Raw genomic sequence first — 23,030 nt, 5'->3', positions numbered from 1 at the left:
TAGAAGAAAAGAGAAATAAGGCTATGCAAACCCTAAAGATACATCAGCAATAGATGAAGAGGAATTTTGATAAGAAGGCTAGGGTCAGAATCTTCAGAGAAGGAGATTTAGTTCTAAAGTGGGATGCAGATATGGCAAAACCAGGAAGACATTCCAAATTTGACCCACTATGGAGTGGCCCCTATCTGATTGCCAGTTGCAAGCAGGCTAATGCATTTCAGTTGAGCAGGCCAAATGGTGAAGTTTTGCCCATTCCAGTCAATGGGATCTATCTGAAGCCCTATTTCTAAAAAATTGGGAATCCATGTACATAAGTAGTTTAGTTTCTTTTCTATTGTTTCCTGCTTTTCAAGAAGTGCGCGGGCACAGTCGCCTCCTTGTGAGGTAGCAGATTTTGAGGTGTCTCAGGTTGCAGAGGAAGTTTTGTTTTTTGTTTCCAGTTGCAGTTGCAGAGCTAGGGTTTTCAATGTTTTGATCTCCTCGCAAAGGGGTTAGGGTTTTGCAGTTCTTAGATTCATCCCTTTTTGACTCCATGGCCCAATGGATTGTTTACAGGCACTGGTCATACACATAGCAGGCTTGTGTCCCCTGTGAGTCGCCAGAAATGTTATCATTTGTTCACTCGCCAGGATTCAAATTTCAAACGTTCGGCCCGTCCAACAACTAATTCCCAAATTTAATGTTATTTTAATGCTTAAGCCTTATAACATATTTTTTGCGGCCCGCAAGTTCTCTGTCGTTAGATCCGAGGAAGATCGATGGTTGGCACTGTCTCGCCATCGAAAGTTGCACGATATTTATGTTCGCGACATGGTGCCCTGATGACACATGTCCGGTGGGTCCAACTTGCCAAATAGAAATGTTTTGAGGGGTCAGAAAAGTTCCACGGCACCGTGGGCGCTATGTCGCTATCATGTGTTGGTTGGAAAATCTTCATAGCGACATAGCACTCGACGAAAATGTCTTACGACGGGCAGGTTGTGTCACTGGGAAATGTTCACGGCGAGTGGTCAATTTCGTGAGCCGGGAAGTCAGAAATACCCCATCAAAAAACTCACAATTTTTTTGTTAGCGACATAGCGCCTGGAGGACACGTGTCCTCGTGGGTCCAGGGACGTCAGCGAAGATCCGTCAGACAATTGATACGTGGCCAGTTCCTATTCATTGATGCACTGAGGGGAACAATCTATCTTGCTCACCGTTAGATCGATTCAGATCAACGACAGGCGCCATCTCGCTATGGTGAAGTTGCGCAGTCTTTACCATGGTGACATTGCGCCTCAGTGACATGTGTCAGGTGGGGCCGTGTTACCTCGTAAACCTCAGGGGTGATGCCAGGTGTGCTGACAGTGGGGAAACAAGTGCAAAGTATAATGAGTCTTCACGATCATCAGATTAAGTTGTATCGACGGATGGCACCATCTCGCTATGGTGAAGTTGTGCGAACTTTACCATAGCGACATAACGCCCATCCGCCACATGGATCGGCAAGGCCAGGTCTCACCAAAGTACACCAGGTGTCATTCGAGTGTGGTGTGGTTGCTGAGGTGGCGCCAGATATGATGGGCCCAGGTAAGAATAGTATAGTGGTACAACGAGTCTTCATGATTGTTCGATTTTAAGGCCGATCAACGGTTGGCACTATCTCACCATCGAAAGCTGCATGGCAGATACCATGGCGACATAGCACCTTGCTGACACGTGTCTCGTTGGCTCAGCCAAGATTGGTGGTTAACAACTGGTAGTTAGTGTGATCGCTACAGTTAACGATAATAGTTTGAAGGGTGGTGCAATTAGTTCAATAAAAGGAGGTCAACCGCAGAGGACTTCCCAGGTGGCAGAATGAAAAGAAGTGATTGGTCTGTGTGGCCTAGTTGGCTTGTGAAATTAGGTTGAATTTTTGCCCTCGCAGATTCATGAACCTAAAAAGCAAAGGTGATCAATTTTGTTGTGCGATCTGATCTTCATGATCAATCCCGACCTACCAGAAATGAATGCGAAATATAGGGAGACACTCCACCGTCTCAATCGATCCATCTACCCAGTCAGAACATCGATGGCACCATTTTCAGTCCTCTCAGGACACCTGTTGCAACAAAGATCAAATTTTCCTCAGATTTCCATGATTGTCCTCCACAGGACTTAATGGCAGGTAGCTGCAAGGTCACTTCAGCAAGAAAAGATCTCAGTTATGCCTGAACTATAAAGTCAAATTTTGTAGTTTTTTGAAGGAGGACTTTTCTCTTTAATTTTTCCTCTGGTTTTGCTCTACAATTCTAGTGTGAATTCCCCTATGCCTCTGAACTGTCTGGTTCTCCATTTATCTCCTCTAGCCATTGGTATTAAAGTGCAAGAATTCCTTTCCTGTGCCATTGTTTTGTGGAAATCTGTAATTTGCATGATTGTATCTCTACTGGCCTTTGAATGATATATAAGTGAACTTCTTCCTTGTGTCATTCATCTTGGTTTTTCGATCTGTATGTGGTTATTTGATGAAAGCAAGCCTAGATGTGTATATCCTTAGTTTCATTCTGGTTCAGAAGCGCATGTATGGGCAGAGAATTGGTCCGAACACTCTTTTTTGGTGCATTACCTCCTTAGATTAGAACTAGGTAGATTTGCTTTCGTGCTCTCTTTCTCCCTTTTCCTCTCCAAGAGTAGATAGGTGCGCCCTGATAGTAAGAGGAAGCCGGCCTTCTCTGGAGACTCAACCTCACAGTTCAAGTCCCACAGCTTGGAGGTTGTTTCCATGTTTCACTAGGTTGTCCTCGCGCATAGGCCTTGGACAAGGGTGCAAACCTAAGTGACAACAGGTTGACAATCAAATGATATCATTAAGTGAGATATAATTGCCAATTGTGGTGTCCAATCTCTAAGTGAATGAGTATATGCTCCAAGCTATCATCCCTTTTTAGGACACAACACACCCATCACTTGTCACTTGTTGGAACTACAAATGTGGAACAATTGTTATGTTGTCATTTATGTCAAACCTTACTGGTAAGACATTTACTAACAATGTAGAGTGTCATATCATTTGATTGATGAATAGGATTTGAAAATAAGAGATCATGAGATGACCTAGTGAAAGGTTGAGTTAAGATGTGAAAGTGATGGAATTACAATGGGCACTTGATAACCTAGTACTTGACAATATAATATATTATTTATTCATTACAAGAACTAAGAAAATAAATCAATTGAGAAGCAAAAGAGTTGTGAAGAAACTGAGTATCTAAAGAAGAAGATTAAGGAACTTAAGCAGTGTCGAGAAGAACAAAGTTGGTCAAGTATCAATATTAGCTAAGTGACAAAGAATGTTGAGTGTCAGTAATGACCAAAATGCACAATGTAAATTGAGCAAGATAGATTAGTGATGATTGAGTGAGGATCGAGCAACATAGTGTAGTTATGACCAAGTGTTAACAAACTACAAGTTTGAGAAAGAATCAAGATTTGTGGCCGACATAGTTGAATTCTCAAAATAATCAAAACGCGTTCGCAATAAGGATTGATGACTTGGATTATTTAACACATGAAAAATATTGGTTGAGCAATCAAAGGCTAAGATTTGAGGGAACACTTCCAGAAACTTCAAGAAGGAAGAAGATCATAAGATGGCTATATCCATTGAACACTTTGAATCTTATCATATCCCTAAGATCTACGGTTATGTTTAAGCAAAAAAAGATTAGAGCTACCTATTTAAGTAGGCATATGAGATGTTTTAGAGAGTTGTTGGACTGGAATTTAAGAAGACAAGTGGAGAACATACTTGCAAAGGAGAAGTGTGAAGTTTGTGATGTTGAAGATTAGTTAAAGAGTTGACAAGTAGATCTGAGTTGTTGAGAGAGATGGAGTCTAGTCAATGAACCAGTATTGAGTTGAATGGAGATCTAAATTTGCAAAATGAGTTGTATGTTATCTGATCAAACCTAGTTGTTACTTTCTAATCATTGTGACAATAGCAAAATCCTTTTGATTAAGGTTGACCAAACAATCATTTATAAATTCTTTAACAGGGTGGCATTCTAAGGGAATGTTCTAAAGTCCTCTAACAAGACCACTCCTAACAAGGTGATTTAAATCCTTCAATAGGGTCAGACCTAACCATGTGTTTTGTAACAGGGTTGCCTCCTAACAAAGCTCACTTCAGAAGAGTGAAAAGTGGTAGGATGTTGGTGTTTTTTCCCAAATTGGGTTTCCACATTAAATACTGGTGTTGAACATTTGTATGGATGTTTGTTATGTGTTTATGCTACTTGCTATTTTTAAGTTTGAAGTTTATTGTTAATAGTGATATTACTCTGCTAGTCGGCACATACACTGAACAAAGAGCCCAGATGGAATGAATAAGTTGAATGGTGCTGAACAATTTTCTTTGATGTATTATTCATGAGTTTGATTGAGTTTTCTGGAGTTGTTAATTTTTTTTTTAATACATCTAGACCTGAGGATAACTAATTCACCCCTCCCTCTTATGCTAAATATTCTAACGGTCACTATCTATTATAGTAGTTGCACTATGAATTCACCAATCAACTAACTCTACTCTTGAGCAATATCAATCAACATATACTCTTCAAGAGACATCCCCAATGCTCTCTTGATGATCGCACTCACAAATCCTCACTACAATACTCTATTCATCATGATTATGCTCAACAACACTAGGAACACTAGGTCAAAGTTGACATCAATGACACCACAATAATTGATCATCATGCACTCAAATCTGTACTGATCATCACTCGTCACACCATCAGTTATGCAAACAAGAGTTAGAGTGAATGAATCATCATACTAGTGTTGTCATTGTTGGCAACACAATGGCCTATAGGTAATGGATTGACCATATCGACAGAAATTGATCAAATTGATAGAATTGTGAAGTATGTTGTGTATTGATCAATAAACAATTAGTCACAGTATTTTGGATGGATAGTAATCATATTTATGTTTGCAAGTATGTGATTGATATGGATGATTAATCAATGTTATTTTATATATTTTGAGAGTTTCATCTATTGGAGATACATACAGGTGAAGTTTTGATGTAATAAATTGGTCACAGTGTGAAGAATAGAGCAACTGGTAGATTTGGTACTCTGGTAATGTTAAAGTCAAAAGATGGATTAGTTACCTAGTAAATTATTTTGGGTCGACATTATGGCACTGATTTCTATGTAATGACACACGTTCTTGAAATTTGAATTGCATTTGAAGCCAACTACATGGTAACACATTTTAGAGATTTTCTACAACTTTAGGACAAGTTTGAAATGAATTGAAAGATCCATGTGTAGTGACTTATTGGTGCGATAATTGTTGTTGCGATGATAATATAAAAGATCAAAGTGCATTAGAAGCAATTCAAAGTGTTAGGATTAAACCACAAATAGAAATAACAATTACATGCAAATATAACCAATACTAGAAAATAATAGATCACATAGAAAAGAACACAAGACATCGAGATTTAACGTGGTTCACCCAATCCTTGGGCTAGGTCCACCAAACAACAAGTCTAATATTATTACGATCCAATGATTATAACCTAATTACAATATGTAATCCCTTATAGCTCAATGCTACCGCAAGAACCAATTTCACATCACAACTATGAAACAATCCCTAACCCTAAGCCCTTTTATACAAGTATTTTTACTGCTTTAGGGTTATAGTTAATAATTACATGTTGGCCCAAAATCTTGATAAAATAGGGCCCAATTTTTTTTTGAAGTATGTATAGTACTTTCTTGATCAATCACCACAATCTAACACAAAGCATAACATCGATTAGAGATATATTAGATTGTCATGCATTGAGTGTAATTAACAAATTGCTTTACACTTGTTGATTTTAAAATGTTGACAAGCAAAATCCCTTAACCGTGTCACTCCTAATAGGGTGAGCAGGATCTTAACAAGTTCGAAAGATAAATCCTTTTACAAGGCGACTCTTAGAATGAGTTTAAAATCCCTTAATCAGGTATATCCTAACAAGTCTTTGTATTAGCTCTTAACTAGGTTGAGATACTCTTAATTGGGTATACCCTTAACCAAGTGGATGTAATTTCTCTTAGCAAGACAACCTTATTACTGCAATAATGAAATTTGTGGGTACTAATTCCCACCCTATTTTTTTCCCTTTGACCAAGGGTTTCCACATGAAAAATATTGATATCTTTTTGTGTCTTGTGTGGATGCATGAATTTACTTTACTTCTATGTTATGGTTTTCATTGCATGTTTAATCTTGGGGAAGATAATAGTTAAAGGATTTGAATTTCCTCCCACCCCCAACATCTAGCATTAATAAGGTGGTCATAATGAAGAAAGACAAGAGGAAAATGAACGATGGGCCATTTATTATGCAAATTACCTCTCACTCCAAATACAATGTCAACGTGCTTTGTTGATTTAATTTTGTTACGCTCTTAAGCATAATTTTTCTATTTTGAGGATTTGGGGATAGTTTGTTAGGGGTAGCTAAATCTATGGACTCCTATGTGGTCCTACATAAATATGTAATCCTACATTATTTTGTTCTATTTTAGAGATTGTGAATAGTCTGTTAGGAGTACTTAAATCTAGAGACTCCAAAGTGTTCCTACATAAATATGTAATCCTATTACGGTGACCCCATTTTAGATATAATTTTGAGGTTTCTACCTTTAGGATGAGATTTTGGAGAAGAATAATTTTTATTGGTTCATTTATGGATGAGACCTGCCCCATATGCATCTATTTATCTATCTGAAAAATAGAATAAATGAAATTCTATATTTTATTATTTTGGTCACAAACTAACAAGGGGCGCAAGTGCCAAAGTTCCTTCCTTCATATTTTTATGGTTGACTGAAGTAGCTTTTGCAATGATCTCTATCTTATCAATGCCTTTGTGTTTTACTGATGGAAACTTATGGCTCAAGATTAGTTTTTTGTGTTTAGTGAGGAACTAATGGAAAATGTTGAAGTGCCTTTTAAAATGGAAACACTCATAACATTTTTTTGTATAAATACAACTAAGCTAGTGTTGATATCAAGGATGTTTATGGCCCATGGGATATAATGTTATATAAAGAGAGAGGTAAAAGATAGAATGATATGTTATTATAAGGACAAGTAAAGGTAGAATAATAGAGAGAGTTGAAGAGAATTTGAAAAATATTAATAATTCTATTATTTTAAGAAATATATAAATAACAATAAAAATTATATTATATGAATGAACTACTCACTTCTACCAATTCAATTATAAGTTGAAATAATTAATTTAAAAAAATTTGTTGATTACCAAAATATGTAGTAAGTTTGAGGGGTAGTATTAATGGTATAAAAAAAATTGAGCAAAATTGTAAAATAGTAGCTAGTAACACATAGTGTAAACTTTAAAAAAATAACATTTTACAATTGTAAAAAATAAACATCAATGTAAAACTAATAAGTGAAAATAAAAAAATTAATTTAAAAAAATAATATATATAAACATCAATGTAAAATAATAATAAATATATTTAAAATAAGGAATATAAAATATTTGACTCTATATTTGATTAAAATATCTAAATTATATAACTTAAAAAACATTTAACTCTATAAATTCATGTTACTTCTTCTCCATAAACTATCTTAAATAATAAATGTGTTTACAATAAGAAATATAAAACATTTAACTCTATATTTGATTAAAATATCTATATTTGAATAACATTTTACAAATTACAAAAATAAACATCAATGTAAAACTAACAATAAATATATTTAAAATAAGAATATAAAATATAAGGAAAATAGATAGAGATATAAATAACAATAGAAATTATATTATATGAATGAACTACCGATTTCTACCAATTCAATTATAATTTAAAATATTTAATTTAAAAAAAAAAAATTGTTGATTAATTTATTCAAACTACCAAAATCTCTAGTAAGTTTGAGGGGTAGTATTAGAGCAAGATTGTAAAATAATAGCTAGTAAAACATAGTGTAAACTTAATAAAATAACATTTTACAATTGGCAAAAATAAACATGAATGTAAAACTAATAAATATACTTAAAATAAGAAATACGAAATATTTAATTTTATATTTAAAATTATGATAATTAATATTGATTAGACATCCATTGATTAAATAATCTGAATTATATAACTTTAAAAATATTTAACTCTATACATTCATATGACTTCTTCTTCATAAACTATCTTAAATAATAAATGTATTTAAAATATAAAATAAAAAACATTTAACTCTATATATTTGATTAAAATCTCTATATTTGAATAACATTTTACAAATTACAAAAACTTAATATCAATATACAATTAATAATAAATATAAAACATTTAACTCTATATTTGAACTTGGTAAGGAAAATAGATAGGGATAATTAATATTGATTAGACATTCATTTGTGAGGTGGAAGATAAAAATGATTATTTTTGAAAAAGTTTATCTACTTGTCACAAATGTGAAAAAGATAAAGTTGTAATTATGCCGAGAGGCATATACAATGGGAGAAACACTTCCCAACACAAAGAATATTCCAAGGAATAATCCGTGTAAGGAAAAAAGATTTGGTGAGAGTTACAAACGAAATTAAAATATGGAATGCCATTTGGTAATCAAAAAGATTTGGTGAGAGTTACAAATGAAAGTAAAATATGGAATGCCATTTGGCAATCAAAAAGATTTGGTGAGAGTTACAAACGAAATAATAGGCCCGAAAAAGTAGGACCCAAAAAAATAGGGCTCAAAAAAGTAGGGCCTGAAAAAATAGGGGTGAAATAATTTCAATATGATTTTTTTTTTGTTAAATATAATTTTGCATGCACATTCATACTTGTTTTTTTGGGGGAGTGGGGGAATTTGAAACAAATTCGTGGAATGTGAAGAGACGTCTGCTGGGAGATATGAGGAGCCTCTCAGAAGTTATAAAACCAAGGCTCACCATTTCATTTTCATTTTATGTTTTTGTAGGAAGGAAGAGGTGGAGGTTATTGGAGGATTAGATTGGAGTTTTTGAATAGGAGTAGATTGAAGTTTTCGAGTAACATTTTTGTAGGTGAAATTTCTATTTTTTATTTACATTTTCATTTAGATTTAGATGTAGATGTAAATTGAAATTCAAAATTAGTTATAATATTCTACTTTGATTTAGATTTCAATTTTAATTAATTTCATTTAGATTTAGAATTTTGTTCATAACTATTTAGGCTTGCATTTAATAGTTTAGTCTTGCATGTTTGATTTATATTTATATTTATATTCAAAATCTATTTGATTTATATATTTTATAATACTTTTCATTTACATATTTTAAAAGTGCATGTTTCAAATTAGTTTTATATTTGCATGTTTCATATTAGTTTTAGATTTTCATATTTCAAAATAGTTTTGGTTTGCATGTTTTAGATTTGAATGTTTCACAATAGTTTTACATTTGCATGTTTCTAAGTATTTATTATGCCGAGAGGCATATACAATGGAAGCAAGAGGAGCTAGCACGAGAATATGCCAACAAATATTTCCGTGTAAGGAAAAAAGATTGTCAGGGAGTTACAAACAAATTGAACAAATTGGAAATAGCTATTAAAATTCATCACCACCTGTTACATAACGTCAAATTTGTAACTGGCAATTAATACCATATGCTATTAGAATCGTTTCAAATGCCATGCAAAAAATGCCACTTTGTCATGCGTTTCAGTTTATGGAAGTCGAACAGTAGTAGAATTTTGTATTTATAAGTGCCCAGCGCTCCTTTTTTACTGAACATTTGATCGAGTGGAGTTGTCTGTAGCGGTGTTGTCTGGAGTGGACGTCTGCCCTCAGGAAGAAAGTGAGTATGTAAATTGCGGACACCAAACTTCAAGCTATTAATTCTGTAGCCTATGTCTTTCATTCATGTCAATTATATAACAGGAATGTCGTATCTCTTCGTATGGCTGCAATGCCAAATCCTTCTCCACTTCTATTACTTGCACCGACTGGAGTAGCAGCTTTCAATATAGGAGCTTCAATAATTCATTCAAAACTGCGAATACCAATTAAAGATTTTACTCAATTGGAGGGGACACGACTTACAAGTTTTCAAGAAGAAATGGCTCACATTAGATATATTTTGATTGATGAAATGAGTTTCATTGGGAAAAACTTGCTGGAAAATATTGATTCCCGTCTCAGACAAGCATTCCCAGAAAATGCTGACAGAAGTTATGCAGGTAAAGCTTTTGTTGTAGTTAACTCTATTGTTGTGAACTAATATTTGTACATATTACAACCCATATGTAGTATTCCTAATACATTTTTCAACCTTTATTTTCTTTCTTTCAGGTCTATCTATTATTTTGGTTGGTGATCTTGGTCAATTACCTCCATTCAGTGATAAACCAGCATATGCTAGCGAAAGGAGAGCTAAATTATTGTGGCAAGAATTCAAAACAATAGTTACATTAGATAAAATATTTAGGCAAGATGGTCAAGACAAAGATCAAGAAAGATTTTGTGAGCTCCTAACAAATTTGAGAGATGCCAATCCTAAGATAGATGATTGGAATCTTCTTATGATGAGGATCCCTGTATGGCTTGATGCTCCAACAAATGATGACTTTAACAAAGAAGTACATGTGTTCTCAACCAATGATAATATCCACAATCACAATAGGAGAATGTTGCACTCTTTGGGGTATCTTATTGCACGTAGTCTTGCAACTAAGACACAGAATGGTAACATAGTTCAAGATGGTTCAACTGATGAACTTGATCTAGAGTTATTAATTAGTAAAGATTCCAAGGTCATGTTGACTGCAAATCTTTGGATAGAAGCTGGCCTTGTCAATGGAGCTCTAGGATATATTCAAGAAATTGTGTATAGACCTAGAACCAATCCTCCTGAACCACCAGCCTATGTCACTGTTGAATTTGATAATTATTCTGGAATACCATTTGATGACCACCATCAAAAAGTAGTTCCTATAGCTCCATTATAGAGGGGAAGTACCTTCCAACTACCATTAAGATTGGCATGGGCATTGACAATTCACAAATCACAGGGACTAACTCTTCAAAAAGCAACAATTGATATAGGTCCAAAGGAAAGAGCTGGATTAACATTTGTGGCTATTTCTCGTGTAAAATCTATTGATTGAGAATAATGCCACCATTTACATATGACCGCTATGAAAAAATGAAAAGCAGGAAGCAACTTTCAATTAGGAAGGCAGAGGAAATCAGATTGAGAAACCTTGAACATCAATGATGTAATAGTTCATAATTAATTGTTCTTCTTTTTAATGTCAAATTTTTGCTTTATTACTTTCAAACAATACATTGGTACTAGATGCTACAAAATTATGTTTTCTTATTCTTTAATGTATATGAATGGTCATTATAATGTTATGTTTCCACACACTAAATTTCATTGCATTTTTCAATGCAATATGGTTTTTACATTGATATACTCTACACTTCATAATGTTACTTAACTTATTATGTTATGCAAAATATTTTGATTTCAAATTTATATCCCTCAAATTAACTATTATTCACATGATTCTAATTTTAAATATATATCATATTTTCTTTTAGCAATGGCACCTTTTAACAGAGAGTTAAGGATAGCTGACATGAGCCCAACAACTTCCATAGGCTTGAACCATTTTATTGAGACAGAGTTTGATAGCTGCAAGCGGATAATTAAAGAGTCCTGTATAACTATGCTCATAGCTCTTGAGAATGCAGCTCTGGCAATTGATGATGTACAAGAAGTTGACATTATTGACATGGAAGATATTGCGAGATTTGTTCGTAATGCATCTGGAAAAGTAGATGCGTTTCCATCCATGATGAAAGAAGTTTACAATGATAAATTAACAAATGAAGGCCGCAATAGAAATTATATCTCTAAAGAATATGTCATGTACTTACATCATTATGGAGAAATGTTCTCCATGTAGTGAATTCAGATCTTCCAATTTTGTCATTTTACTTTATCTAAATAATTGTACCTTGAGATATAATTCTCATTTTATTTAATCTATATAATTTTACTATGAGATATAATTTTGTCATTTTACTTTATCTATATATTTGTACTATGAGAATAATGCCTCTAACCCTAACCTTGATTGTAATTCTAACTCTGACCCTAACTCTAATTCTAACTCTAACCCTAACCCTAATTTTAACCCTAACTCTAGCACTAATTCTAACTCTAACTCTAACTCTAGCCCCAGGTCTAACCCTATTAATAACCCTAACCTTCATTATAACCCCAAATCTAACCCTATTTTTAAATCTAATGCTAATCATAATCCTGACCCTAATCCTAACTCTATCTCTAATTCTAACCCTAACCCTAACATTCATACTAACTCCAACTCTACTCTAACCCTAATCCTAACCCTAACCATAAAATAAACAAATAAATCGATACTAACTTAAAAATATACATATATATTTAGAAAAATACTTATTTATAAATATAAATAAATATATATATATGTGTGTGTGTGTGTGTGTGTGTAAATTAATTTTTTAATTTAATAAATTAATATTTTAACTCTAACTCTAATCATAATCATGACCCTACTCCTAATTGTATCTCTACTTCTAACCATAACCTTAACATTGACCCTGACTGCAACTATAATCCTAACCCTAATCCTAACCCTAACCCTAACCCTAACCCTAACTCTTACTCTAACCCTAATCCTAACCCTAACCATAAAATTAAACAAATAAATTGATACTAATTTTATCAAAAATCAAAAATTAGAATATATATATATTTCTTAAATAAAAAATATTATCATATCCTCCATATGCGCGACGACTGCTACTAGCTTATATATACTTATATATATATAAAATGCCGAGAGTCATCCTTCTCCAGGCACCTATTTTAATTCAAATCGTATCCAACACAAAAAAAACCATTACGATTTAAATTAAGGTTAGGATTAAAATTAGTGTTAGAGTTAGGGTTATGGTTAGTGTTAGGGTTATGGTTAGGGTTAGCATTAGGGTTAGGGTTAGGGTTAGTGTTAGGGTTATGGTTAGGATTAGCATTAGGATTAGGGTTACAATTAGAGTAAGAGTTAAAATTAGAGGTAGTGTTAGTGTTAGTATAAGAGATAGAGTTACAATTAGAGTTAGAGTTAGGGTTCAAGTTAGAGTTAGAGTTAAAGTTAGAGATAGAATTGTGATCAGGGTTAGATTAGGGTTAGGGTAAGAGTTAGGGCTCGGATTAGGATTAGAATTAGGGTTAGTGTTAGACTTAGAGTTATATATAGTGTTAGGGTTAGGATTAGGGGTAGGTTTATAGTCAAAGTTAGGGTGAGGGTTAATATTGGGGTTAGGGTTACAAAAAGAGTCAAAGTTAGAGTTAGGGTTAGAATTGGGGGTAGGGTTAGAATTAGGGATAAAGTTAGAGTTGGAGTTAGGGTTAGAGTTAGAGTTAGAGTTAGATTTAGGGTAAGAATCAGGGTTACGATTAGAATTAGCATTAGAGTTAGAGCTAGGGTTAGAATTAGGGTTAGGGTTAGGGTTAGGGTAAGAATTAGAGTTAGATTCATAGTTAGGGTTAGAGTTAGGAATAGAGTTATAGTTAGGGTTAGAATTAGGTTAGGGTTAGAGCTAGAATTGGGGTTAGGGTTAGAGTTAGGGTTATATAGGATCGGGTTAAGATTAGGGGTATAATTAGAGTTACAATTAGAGTTAGAGTTAGAATTAGGATTAGGGTTAGAATTAGGGTTACAAATATAATTAGGGTTATAGATTGAGTTAGAGCTAGAGTTAGGGTAAGGGTAATAATTAGGGTTAGGGCTAGAATTAGGGTTACAAATAAAGTTAGGGTTAGCATTAGGGTTAGGGTTATAATTAGTGTTAGTGTTAGGGTTATAATTGGGCCTAGAATTAAGGCTAGGGTTAGGGTTAGGGTTAGGGTTAGAATTAGAGTTAGAGTTAGGGATCAAGTTAGAGTTAAAGTTGGAGATAGAGTTGGGGTTAGGGTTAGATTTAGGTTTAGGGTTGGAGTTAGGGTTAGCTTTAGGGTTAGATTTAGGGTTAGAATTAGCATTAGAGTTAGAATCAGAGTTAGGATTACAATTATATTAAGGCTTAGGGTTAGGGATAGAATTAGGGTTACGGTTAGAATTACCATTAGATTTAGGATTATAAAGGGTTAAGGTTAGGGTTAGGGGGAGAATTAAAGTTAGAGATAGAGTTAGAGTTAGAGTTAGGGTTAGGGTTAAACTTGGATATATATATATAATATTAAAATTATTATTATATCTTTCATATTCGCGGCGACTGCTACTAGCTTATATATATATATATAAAATGCCGAGAGTCATCTTTCTCGAGGCACCTATTTTAATTCAAATCGTATCCAACACAAAAAAACCATTACGATTTAAATTAAAATAGGTGCCTTGAGAAGGATGACTCTTGGCATTTTATATATATATATATATATATATATATATATATAAGCTAGTTCTATTTTTGTTAAAGAAAATTAAATTTTTTCATTGCTTTAGCCTATATAACTAATATGGAATCACATGATTCCATTAGTTTCCTACCAAACCATTTATGGTGAACAAAGGGATTCTATCTTAAAAAACCAGTGAACTGCGCCCGCCTCGGGGTTAGGGTTTTTGCCCTAATAGTGAATGTACTTCGTGGAAGCCATTGTACAAACAGGTGCGCTAATTTCAACTGAAAGGTAGGTTTGTTTTCGATACAACACAGAGTAGAGGCAAGGTGGGGAGAAAACAACCAACAGGAGTAGAAAGAAGATATTCTGGTGAAGGGAGAAATCATGGCGGAAGCACTTGTACTGCGCGGCACAATGGAGGGGCATTCAGACCATGTGACGGCCATTGCGACGCCCATTGACAATTCGGACATGATTGTATCCGCCTCGCGAGACAAATCCATCCTACTGTGGCAGCTCACCAAAGACACGAACTATGGCGTTCCCAGGCGTCGCCTCACGGGCCACTCTCACTTCGTGGAGGACGTGGTGATATCATCTGATGGACAGTTTGCTCTTTCGGGCTCCTGGGACGGTGAGCTGAGGCTCTGGGATCTCAACACGGGCCTCACTACACGGCGTTTCGTGGGGCACTCCAAGGATGTTCTCAGTGTGGCCTTCTCCATTGACAATCGCCAGATTGTGTCCGCCTCGCGGGACAAAACCATCAAGCTCTGGAATACTCTCGGGGAGTGCAAGTACACCATTCAGGCCGATGCTGATGGACATTCTAACTGGATCAGCTGTGTTCGTTTCAGCCCCTCCGCGACTAATCCCACCATTGTTTCTGGATCCTGGGACCGCACCGTTAAGGTCTGGAATCTCACTAACTGCAAGCTCAAGAACACGCTTATAGGCCATGGTGGATATGTTAACACTGTTGCTGTTTCGCCCGATGGGTCACTTTGCGCCAGCGGCGGGAAGGATGGGGTTACTATGCTCTGGGACCTTGCCGAGGGCAAGAGGCTTTATTCGCTCGACGCAGGGGACATCATCTACGCCCTCTGCTTCAGCCCCAACAGGTACTGGCTCTGCGCCGCTACGCAGCAGTACGTTAAGATTTGGGATCTCGAGAGCAAGAGCGTTGTTGCAGATCTTCGTACCGATTTCATGCCCACCAAGAAATCCCAGGTTGGTTGTTGAAGATAATTGTTTTTTTATTGATGTTTATTAATCGCCTCTTGTAAAATTCACGATTCTTCAATTCCAGTATGGTATAATCTGTTTTAGAGGCAAGGATTAAGCTATTATATGATCCTAGATTTGCACCCTGTCTCGTCCTTGCTGTAATGCATGGATGATAAAGATCTTTTTTTGCCCTTTCAGTTAGAAAGCGAGCACTTTCTGGATGTTGTCATTGTCTTTTCATTTTTCGAGCCGGATGTGGCAGGACATCATCCATCCGTCATGGGGTGACCTATTTAGGAGGGAATTATATCTGCTGTCCCTCCCTATATTTCCTTATTCACCTACACATGATTGCGTGTGGGTAAATAAGTAAAACAATGAATAGCATTTCATATTAACACATGATTGCTTGTGGGTAAATAAGTAAAACAATGAATAGCATTTCATATTATTGCCTATACAGAATGTACGTATTAAATATACCACCACAATGCATGCCACAATATTTTCTATACCACAAGAATTGCTGAGTGAGATTGTAGGTTTTTGTAAAAGAGATAATATGCTCTGAATTACTTTCTCTTGTTTGTTCTTCCTTGATGCCTTCCTTCAAATGTAGGCCTCCTTTCTATAGACTTCAATTGGTTGCTTCCTACCTTAATGATCCCTTTTAAGAGTGGCGACTTTTTTCACTGTGTCCTTTGCTTCTTAACAAGTTGCTTATGTAAACATCAGATTGTTGCCCTAATGGAATTGCTTGTGAACTATCGGTAATAACAAATCTCTAGAGTCTTTTGTAATCATATGAGGTTGCTTCCCTAATGAACTTACTCCTTAACTACAAATAATATCATCTGTGCATTGCTTAATTGAAATCACTGCATACATACCATTCTTTATAACAATGCGAGCTCAGATCAATCACTTGCTCTTTGCTGTTTGTTTGGGTTTGTTTAGATTTCAGAAAACTGTAAAGTCTTTGAAGCAAGACAATATTTTTTTGCTAAGAGTGGTGGTGGGCATTTGGTGTCAAAAGGAGCATTGCCTAGATATTCATGTTTTTCGTAAAGGAGGGCCCCAGACTTAATTATTATTCACTAAATTCAATGAGGGAGAAGCTTTCTTGTTCTTGTAAATTCTGTGCAATTAATCAAGAAGCATCATTTTATATTCAAAAGAAGCAGTGCGGCTGAGTACTTCATTTTCTTATTGTTTTGTCTTCTTTTTTGGTGCATGGGAATTTAGATCCACGTAGAACTATATTTTAGATTGATCTGTGGGCATAGATGATATCTATTTATTCAATGTTGTATTGAGCATGTAATGTTCTTTGTCTCTTTATTAAAGTGGAAAAAGTGGAAAAAGATACTTTGTGAATGAGACTTTTTAATAATCTGTTACAATGTCAACACTTTCTACCTTCCTTTATTGGTTACAACTATAGTTCTATAATTTTTCTGGTAGACTGTGTCTTTTGGTGATTGCATTTTATTATTTGATTCTTACCTACGGTAAATACATTCATGAAAATGGCTGTTACTATTCTGAGAGCCATTTCTAATGGGTTTAGTTGCTAGTTAGAATATTTTCTACCAAAGTAACGAGAATCGGAATCATATCGGAATCGGCACAGCCAAATCGAATCGTGAATCGGGGGTGAATCGCCGGTGAATCGGCAATGAATCAGCAAATTTGAAAAAACCCTTTAAATGTAGAAAGTAAAAAAAGCAAGTTATTTTTTTAAAATTTACAACTCCATACTTTTCTGGCCGCGGGCGATTTCTTGCCAATTTTTTCATCCGATTCATGCGATTTTTTTGATGAATCGCCGATATCGGCGATTCATGCAATTCATCCAAAAAAATCGGGTGTGGTGATTCCCGACTCCAAAAAAATCGCCCACCTTGAATCTTATCGCTGAATCGCCGATTCATGCGATTTTCGAGCGATTCTCGTTACTATGTTTTCTACTATATTTGTGATAAAACAGCGAAATTATAATAATCACAATGATTGCCAACTGTTGATTTATTTAGTTAATTGTAACATTTTTGCCCGGAGGAGCGGAGTCTGATTTCTAGATGAAGAATTTAATTCTGATGCTTGTGGGGAACTTTCTCTTATATTGACCATTCACCTCTTCAATTTGAGTTGGCAAAGTCCTCATTGGAGTGAAATCTGCTAAATTCATGATTGAAGAATGAACCTAATTTCCTGGCGATCATTTAATTTGCAGTGCCAGGTGTGTTTGCTATTGTGCTGAATCCTCCTGTTTCATTCTTTGTTACAACCTTGGCTTTTTCCCCTCCTTTTCTTCTAAAGGTGTGATCATTGCTAACAGAATCTACTTATATTCTGTGTTTTCGTGTGCCTATGTTTGATTTGTTCATTTTAGTAACAGACAGATGTAAGGTTTTGTTTGCATATGATGTGAATGCAATTTTTTTCCTGCATGCACTTGACTATCGGAATCATTCATTTTAAATTTTTGTTGCCCTTCTTTTGAAATATTCCAACATATCTGTGATAAACCAGTGAGGTTATATGTAAAAAAATAATTTTTCTGATTTCTATGTGAATGAGTTTCGCAGTGTGATATATTTTAGTTCATGTCTTATGAAATATTCCAACATATCTGTTGTGATAAACCATTGAGGTTATATATGTAAAGATATTTTTTCTGATTTCTATGTGAATGAGTTTCGTAGTGTGATATATTTTAGTTTATGCCTTTAATGCTGAAATAGAAATTAATATCTTTGACTAGAGAAGATGAGCCTTGTTTCTATGATGGATAGTTTAGTTGTGATGGCATTCTGACTGGGGTGCACCTTCATAGTTTGCCTTCCAAGCATGAGAAGCATCTATTCAGCTGAAGTTTGCATGATCAAGTACTTTGTATACCTTTCAATTTATAGAGGGACAGGCTTCTTTTGGAATAAACTCTTGTTAGCGAATTGAAAGTCTTCTCTGTTGATTATTGAAGCACATCACATCTCCAAAGATTTTGGGAGAATTTCCCTTACAGTGCAGCTGTGCTCAATAATGCTCTTTCCTCTTGTAATATTCTCTGTTGCAGCTTCCTTCCACCTGTCACTTCCTTGACAGTTACAATGACTAGTGGAATATGCTTGGCAGTCTGGGCCTTTGTGTTCTTAAATTTAATTTTCATTTCTTCAACAGAACTAAACAATTATATTTTTGTTTGTATGATGTGAATGTATTTCTCTCTCTTCATGATCTTGCTATAAGTGAACCATTTCATATTGATTTTATTGTTGTATTTTCATGGTGATTACTAGCACTTCTATGATTAAATAACTAGAATGATTTTATGATGCCAAAGTGCAAGAGAGATTTCACGATTGTTTTATTTTGTTTATGCCTTTATGTTGTAATTTCTTTGACTGGAGGAGATGAAGTATCCTTGGAGGAGTTGAACTAATGAATGGTAATGTCATCCAAATGATATTATAATGGCTATTGGATGTTTGCCAAACTCTGGATCTTTTGTCGAGTTTTTGATATGACTGTCATTAAGTGATGGTCAAGATAGTGTAACAATGTATCAAGGAAAAACTAGTCAAGTAATAGTATGAGAAATATTTTCTATGCTTGTAATAAAAGCTGTTGATACTTATTTTTAGCATGGATTTACCTAACTAAATAGTCCAGGGACCTTGATAATTTAAATCATTAGGGAAAATTTAAATTAAAATTTAATAGAGAAGCATATCAAAATTTGATTCATGAGTGAAATTGGGGCTGCTTTCTTATAATTGAATATAATTTTCATTCCTATTTTTATGCTATGCAGGATGCAATTATTATTTTACCATTTGTAAGTCCTTCCCAGAATAAATTGTGGATTTATGACGGACGGCATAAACTAAATGATATGGAGAAGGCTCAGTAGATCTGGCTAATGTTTGTGTAGAATGATTGCAATAGGACACATGTTTCTTTAAGAGTACACTGTATTTTTATTAAATGGGTACTTTCTCATGGATAATGTTTGGAGAAGACTTTCACCCAAATGCTGTTGTTTAATAATTTTTCAATTGTTATTTCTTGTTATATTGCAGATTCCTTATTGCACATGTTTGAGCTGGAGTGCAGATGGAAGCACATTGTTCACTGGTTACACAGATGGGAAAATCAGGGTCTGGGGAATCGGACATATTTGAATTCAAAGCTTTAGTTGAATTGTATGCACACTTGAACTTCTGTGACAATTTTTTTTTCTAAAGCCCAAATTGTTTTGGCTTTAGTGGGGTTAACTGTGTTGCTTTTGAATTTTGATAGCTGTAGCAGAGTTTTCTCTAAACATGCAACGAGGGATGTAAAATGAAGGCACTCTAAACTTCAGATGAGTAATCTACAACTCAGAATGGGCATATTAACCTTTGTAATCAAAACAGTTTTTTTGAGTCTCTTAAATAATTAAAAAAGTTCTGAGGTCCTTTAATATAAATATGGCTCTCCAAGGATTTGATTTTTATCCTGAAAAGGGCATAATGATGGTTCTGTTAAAATGCAAAATAATGACTAGATCCCCAGTGAACAGTTTTGTCAATTACCCGCCATTAAGCTTAAGCCAATGGTTCTAGTGCTCCATTTTCTGTCCCACACATTATATCCAATAACGTCTTAGTTTTATTGCAAGTTTAGATTCAATTTTTTTTTAGTTGAAGGTTCAGCGCCTTTGCCTCTTTGTTTAAGAACTGAGGGGTATCCATCCTGCCAAATTTCTCTGGGCCTCATCCCTTTTTGATGTTGGGGGCCTTGCACTCAACAAGTGTGAGCCATTCAATTTCACCAGTAGACCAAGGGCCCCTTTGACAGATTCAAATTTTTAGAATGACAGTAATACTTAATTTTTAAATTATATCATAATTTTACATCAAGAATTTAAAAGTTTGATAATAGTAGAGGAGGCACTGTATTATTATCTGAACTCTGCTGACACCAGATCATTCAGGATCAATAACCAGTCGATTTATTTTGTTAAATGTGTAGAATGATCATTGCAAAGGCATTTATTGAGGTTTTTGATGAGAACCAAAGATTCATCAAATATTTAGATAGTCGTTAGACAAGGTACTCTGGTAAAGACAATATTTAAAAAAGTAAATTATTATTTGAAATTTGAAAATATTAAGCCTGGGCCATAAATTGATTAATTGGGTAGGAATTACCTTAAACACTTACTAGCTGCATTCCAATGTTCTTTTTCATGTTTGATAAATATGAAAAATACTTAATGAAAAAGCAATATTTTAGAAATTTTGGAAGTTTTCTCTTGATTGTTTGAGAACTTATGCACTTATGAGCTCTTTTTCAAATTTTTTTAATACTAATTAGAAAGGATTGATGCTTTTTTGGGTGGCACCAATTTTTGATATTCAGGATTCAGATTGCCAGCTTTTAATTTTTATTTTGTTTTGGTAACATTTTATGTTAATTACACAGTGACAAATGTGGCTTCCAACTTGTATTTGATATTGGATGCAAATCACAGATGATGATAAGTAGAGTTGCGATGCATTTCCATACAGTAGTGTGGTAATGGTACATTGGTTTTTAAAACCAGTATGGTACTTTGTTTCTTATTAAACTTGATGCTAGTCCCATTTTACGGTTATGTTAAAAGATTACGTAATCTAGTTGCAGAATAGTCTTCTTATAAAACTCACAACATTACTTGTACATCTTTGTGCTTTAGACTGCTACATTGATGTATGTAAATTGTGGATCAATAATCGTAACAAACATTGCTGCATTTAGTCAAACCTAATCTATTGTAAGCTATAGAGATCATAAATTATTGACAACTTCCTATGTCTAGTTGGCAGCTTGCTGGAATAATTTAAATTAGCAGATTTTACAGTAAGGCAGGCCAATAATGGAGTCAAACTTTGGTCTTTGTAGTCAAATTCATATGTTAGACATCCAAATTGCCATTTGAGAACTTGGCAAGTCTAATGTACGCACAGGCATTGATATATATGGTCATTAGTAGACCTGAAATAAAATCCATTGATGCAGTTTGCCTAGTCTTAGTGTGTACATGCTCTAATAGAACAAGAATCAATGGCTTCTAGAGCCCCAATTTTATTCTGCAAGTGTCTGTTGTACTGCTCATAATGAACTTTGCGTTGGTCTTCCTTGTCTCTTTGGTTTAGTGATCATGTAATATGCCTAAGTGTTGGATTCTCACTATTTAAAACTTACGTACGTGCATACTACAGAGTTAAAATTAGATTCTGAAAAATGCTGCTCTTTCTATTACTTTCCAAAGATGAAAGATGGCAGAAGTGGGATGACCACAAGAGATGAAAGATGACATTAGGTGGATGATCACAAATGATGAAAGGTGCCACAAGTGGATAGGCACAAACGATCAAAGAGGTCATTAGTGGATCCACAAATGGTTTATTTAAAGTTCATGGTATGTTCATCATCAACAGCAATTGGACGTTAATTTCTCTCCCAAAAAATTCCATGCTGGATTTATTGGTCTGATGGGCACACATCAAAAACTTTGAGCTTCAATCTTTAATTTCTTTGGCCCTCTACTTCTTTGAGTAAGTTTACGAGGGTATCAATATAAGAGATCAACGTTCTTGATTGTGATCTTGTATGAAAGATGTGTTGCATGTCTTTCTTGACAAAACTAGAAAACTGATATGAGATTAAGAATGTTGGTGACACATGTCTTAGCTGCTAAATTTATTGGCTACATCATCATTCTCCATGATTGGTCGTCTATTCTGTGATGTAGTTGGGACTAGTGAGATTTTGCAGTAGACAATTTAGAGAGGTGTGTTTGGCGGTGAACATATCTTTTTGGCTACAATATCCATGTGCTTTTGTTGTATTCGGAGCTGATGACATGACATGTAAGAAGTTGTCTTTACATTCTTTATTGTAATTGATCAAGTGCAGGATAAATCTTTGGAAAACCAAATATTGACAGTGGCTTCATGTTGATTAGTGCCGTGATGCTTTTTACATAGGTGCATTCAATGCCTGTGGCTATACAGCCACAAAAATGCACTTCCTTTACATTGTTTTTTTCCAACTTTTCAAAAAAAATACTAAGTCCTCTCCTTCGTAAAGAAGTGCATTTTTGTGGCTGTATAGAGGTTGCCGCATTCAATGGTCTTGCTATAGAACACCTCATTGCAGCTTTGAAGAGTTCAATGAAACAAGATAGGACAACCATTTGCTTGCATTATGATGTAGATGGGCATTTTTGTAGCTTAAACGTCTCCCATTGCATTGATATCAACCAAGTTGAGCAGGGGAGAGATAACAAATTGTATGGTCTTTGTGAGCATATGTAATGG

The 23,030-nt window shown here is 34.7% G+C and overlaps 2 protein-coding genes across 5 annotated transcripts; both read left to right on the top strand.

Annotated features, from left to right (window-relative positions):
- Positions 1 to 10,143: 10,143 nt before the first annotated feature.
- LOC149568647 (uncharacterized) lies at positions 10,144 to 11,158 on the top strand. Its single transcript, XM_089816755.1, has 3 exons — positions 10,144 to 10,231; positions 10,344 to 10,975; positions 11,063 to 11,158. The coding sequence occupies exons 1-3, from the start codon at positions 10,144 to 10,146 to the stop codon at positions 11,156 to 11,158; spliced, it is 816 nt and encodes a 271-aa protein (XP_089672881.1).
- A 3,583-nt stretch (positions 11,159 to 14,741) lies between these two features.
- Positions 14,742 to 20,152, top strand: LOC149568646 (small ribosomal subunit protein RACK1-like). 4 transcript variants are annotated; one of them, XM_089821520.1, is made up of 4 exons: positions 14,742 to 15,681; positions 19,496 to 19,519; positions 19,764 to 19,886; positions 19,984 to 20,152. In XM_089821520.1, the coding sequence occupies exons 1-3, from the start codon at positions 14,836 to 14,838 to the stop codon at positions 19,863 to 19,865; spliced, it is 972 nt and encodes a 323-aa protein (XP_089677646.1). In that variant the 5' UTR covers positions 14,742 to 14,835; the 3' UTR covers positions 19,866 to 19,886; positions 19,984 to 20,152. The 4 variants fall into 4 exon arrangements, with proteins under 4 accessions (XP_089677646.1, XP_089677648.1, XP_089677645.1 ...); XM_089821522.1 differs by lacking the exon at positions 19,496 to 19,519; XM_089821519.1 differs by having other exon boundaries at positions 19,764 to 20,152.
- Positions 20,153 to 23,030: the final 2,878 nt, after the last annotated feature.

This window comes from Cupressus sempervirens, chromosome 3, assembly GCF_028749045.1.
Source record: "Cupressus sempervirens isolate cs-2001-9-10 chromosome 3, ASM2874904v1, whole genome shotgun sequence".
NCBI classification, from domain to species: Eukaryota; Viridiplantae; Streptophyta; class Pinopsida; order Cupressales; family Cupressaceae; genus Cupressus; species Cupressus sempervirens.
This window is presented reverse-complemented; position numbering and strand designations above follow the sequence as displayed.

What these genes read in the sequence shown, in the direction of transcription:
- LOC149568647 (XM_089816755.1), top strand. Translation starts at nt 10,144, where the DNA reads ATGAGTTTCATTGGGAAAAACTTGCTGGAAAATATTGATTCCCGTCTC. An exon ending in TGCTGACAGAAGTTATGCAG is followed by an intron (nt 10,232 to 10,343) that starts GTAAAGCTTTTG and finishes TCTTTCTTTCAG; the next exon opens with GTCTATCTATTATTTTGGTT. An exon ending in TTGATGACCACCATCAAAAA is followed by an intron (nt 10,976 to 11,062) that starts GTAGTTCCTATA and finishes CACAAATCACAG; the next exon opens with GGACTAACTCTTCAAAAAGC.
- LOC149568646 (XM_089821520.1), top strand. Translation starts at nt 14,836, where the DNA reads ATGGCGGAAGCACTTGTACTGCGCGGCACAATGGAGGGGCATTCAGAC. An exon ending in TGCCCACCAAGAAATCCCAG is followed by an intron (nt 15,682 to 19,495) that starts GTTGGTTGTTGA and finishes TATGCTATGCAG; the next exon opens with GATGCAATTATTATTTTACC. An exon ending in CAATTATTATTTTACCATTT is followed by an intron (nt 19,520 to 19,763) that starts GTAAGTCCTTCC and finishes GTTATATTGCAG; the next exon opens with ATTCCTTATTGCACATGTTT.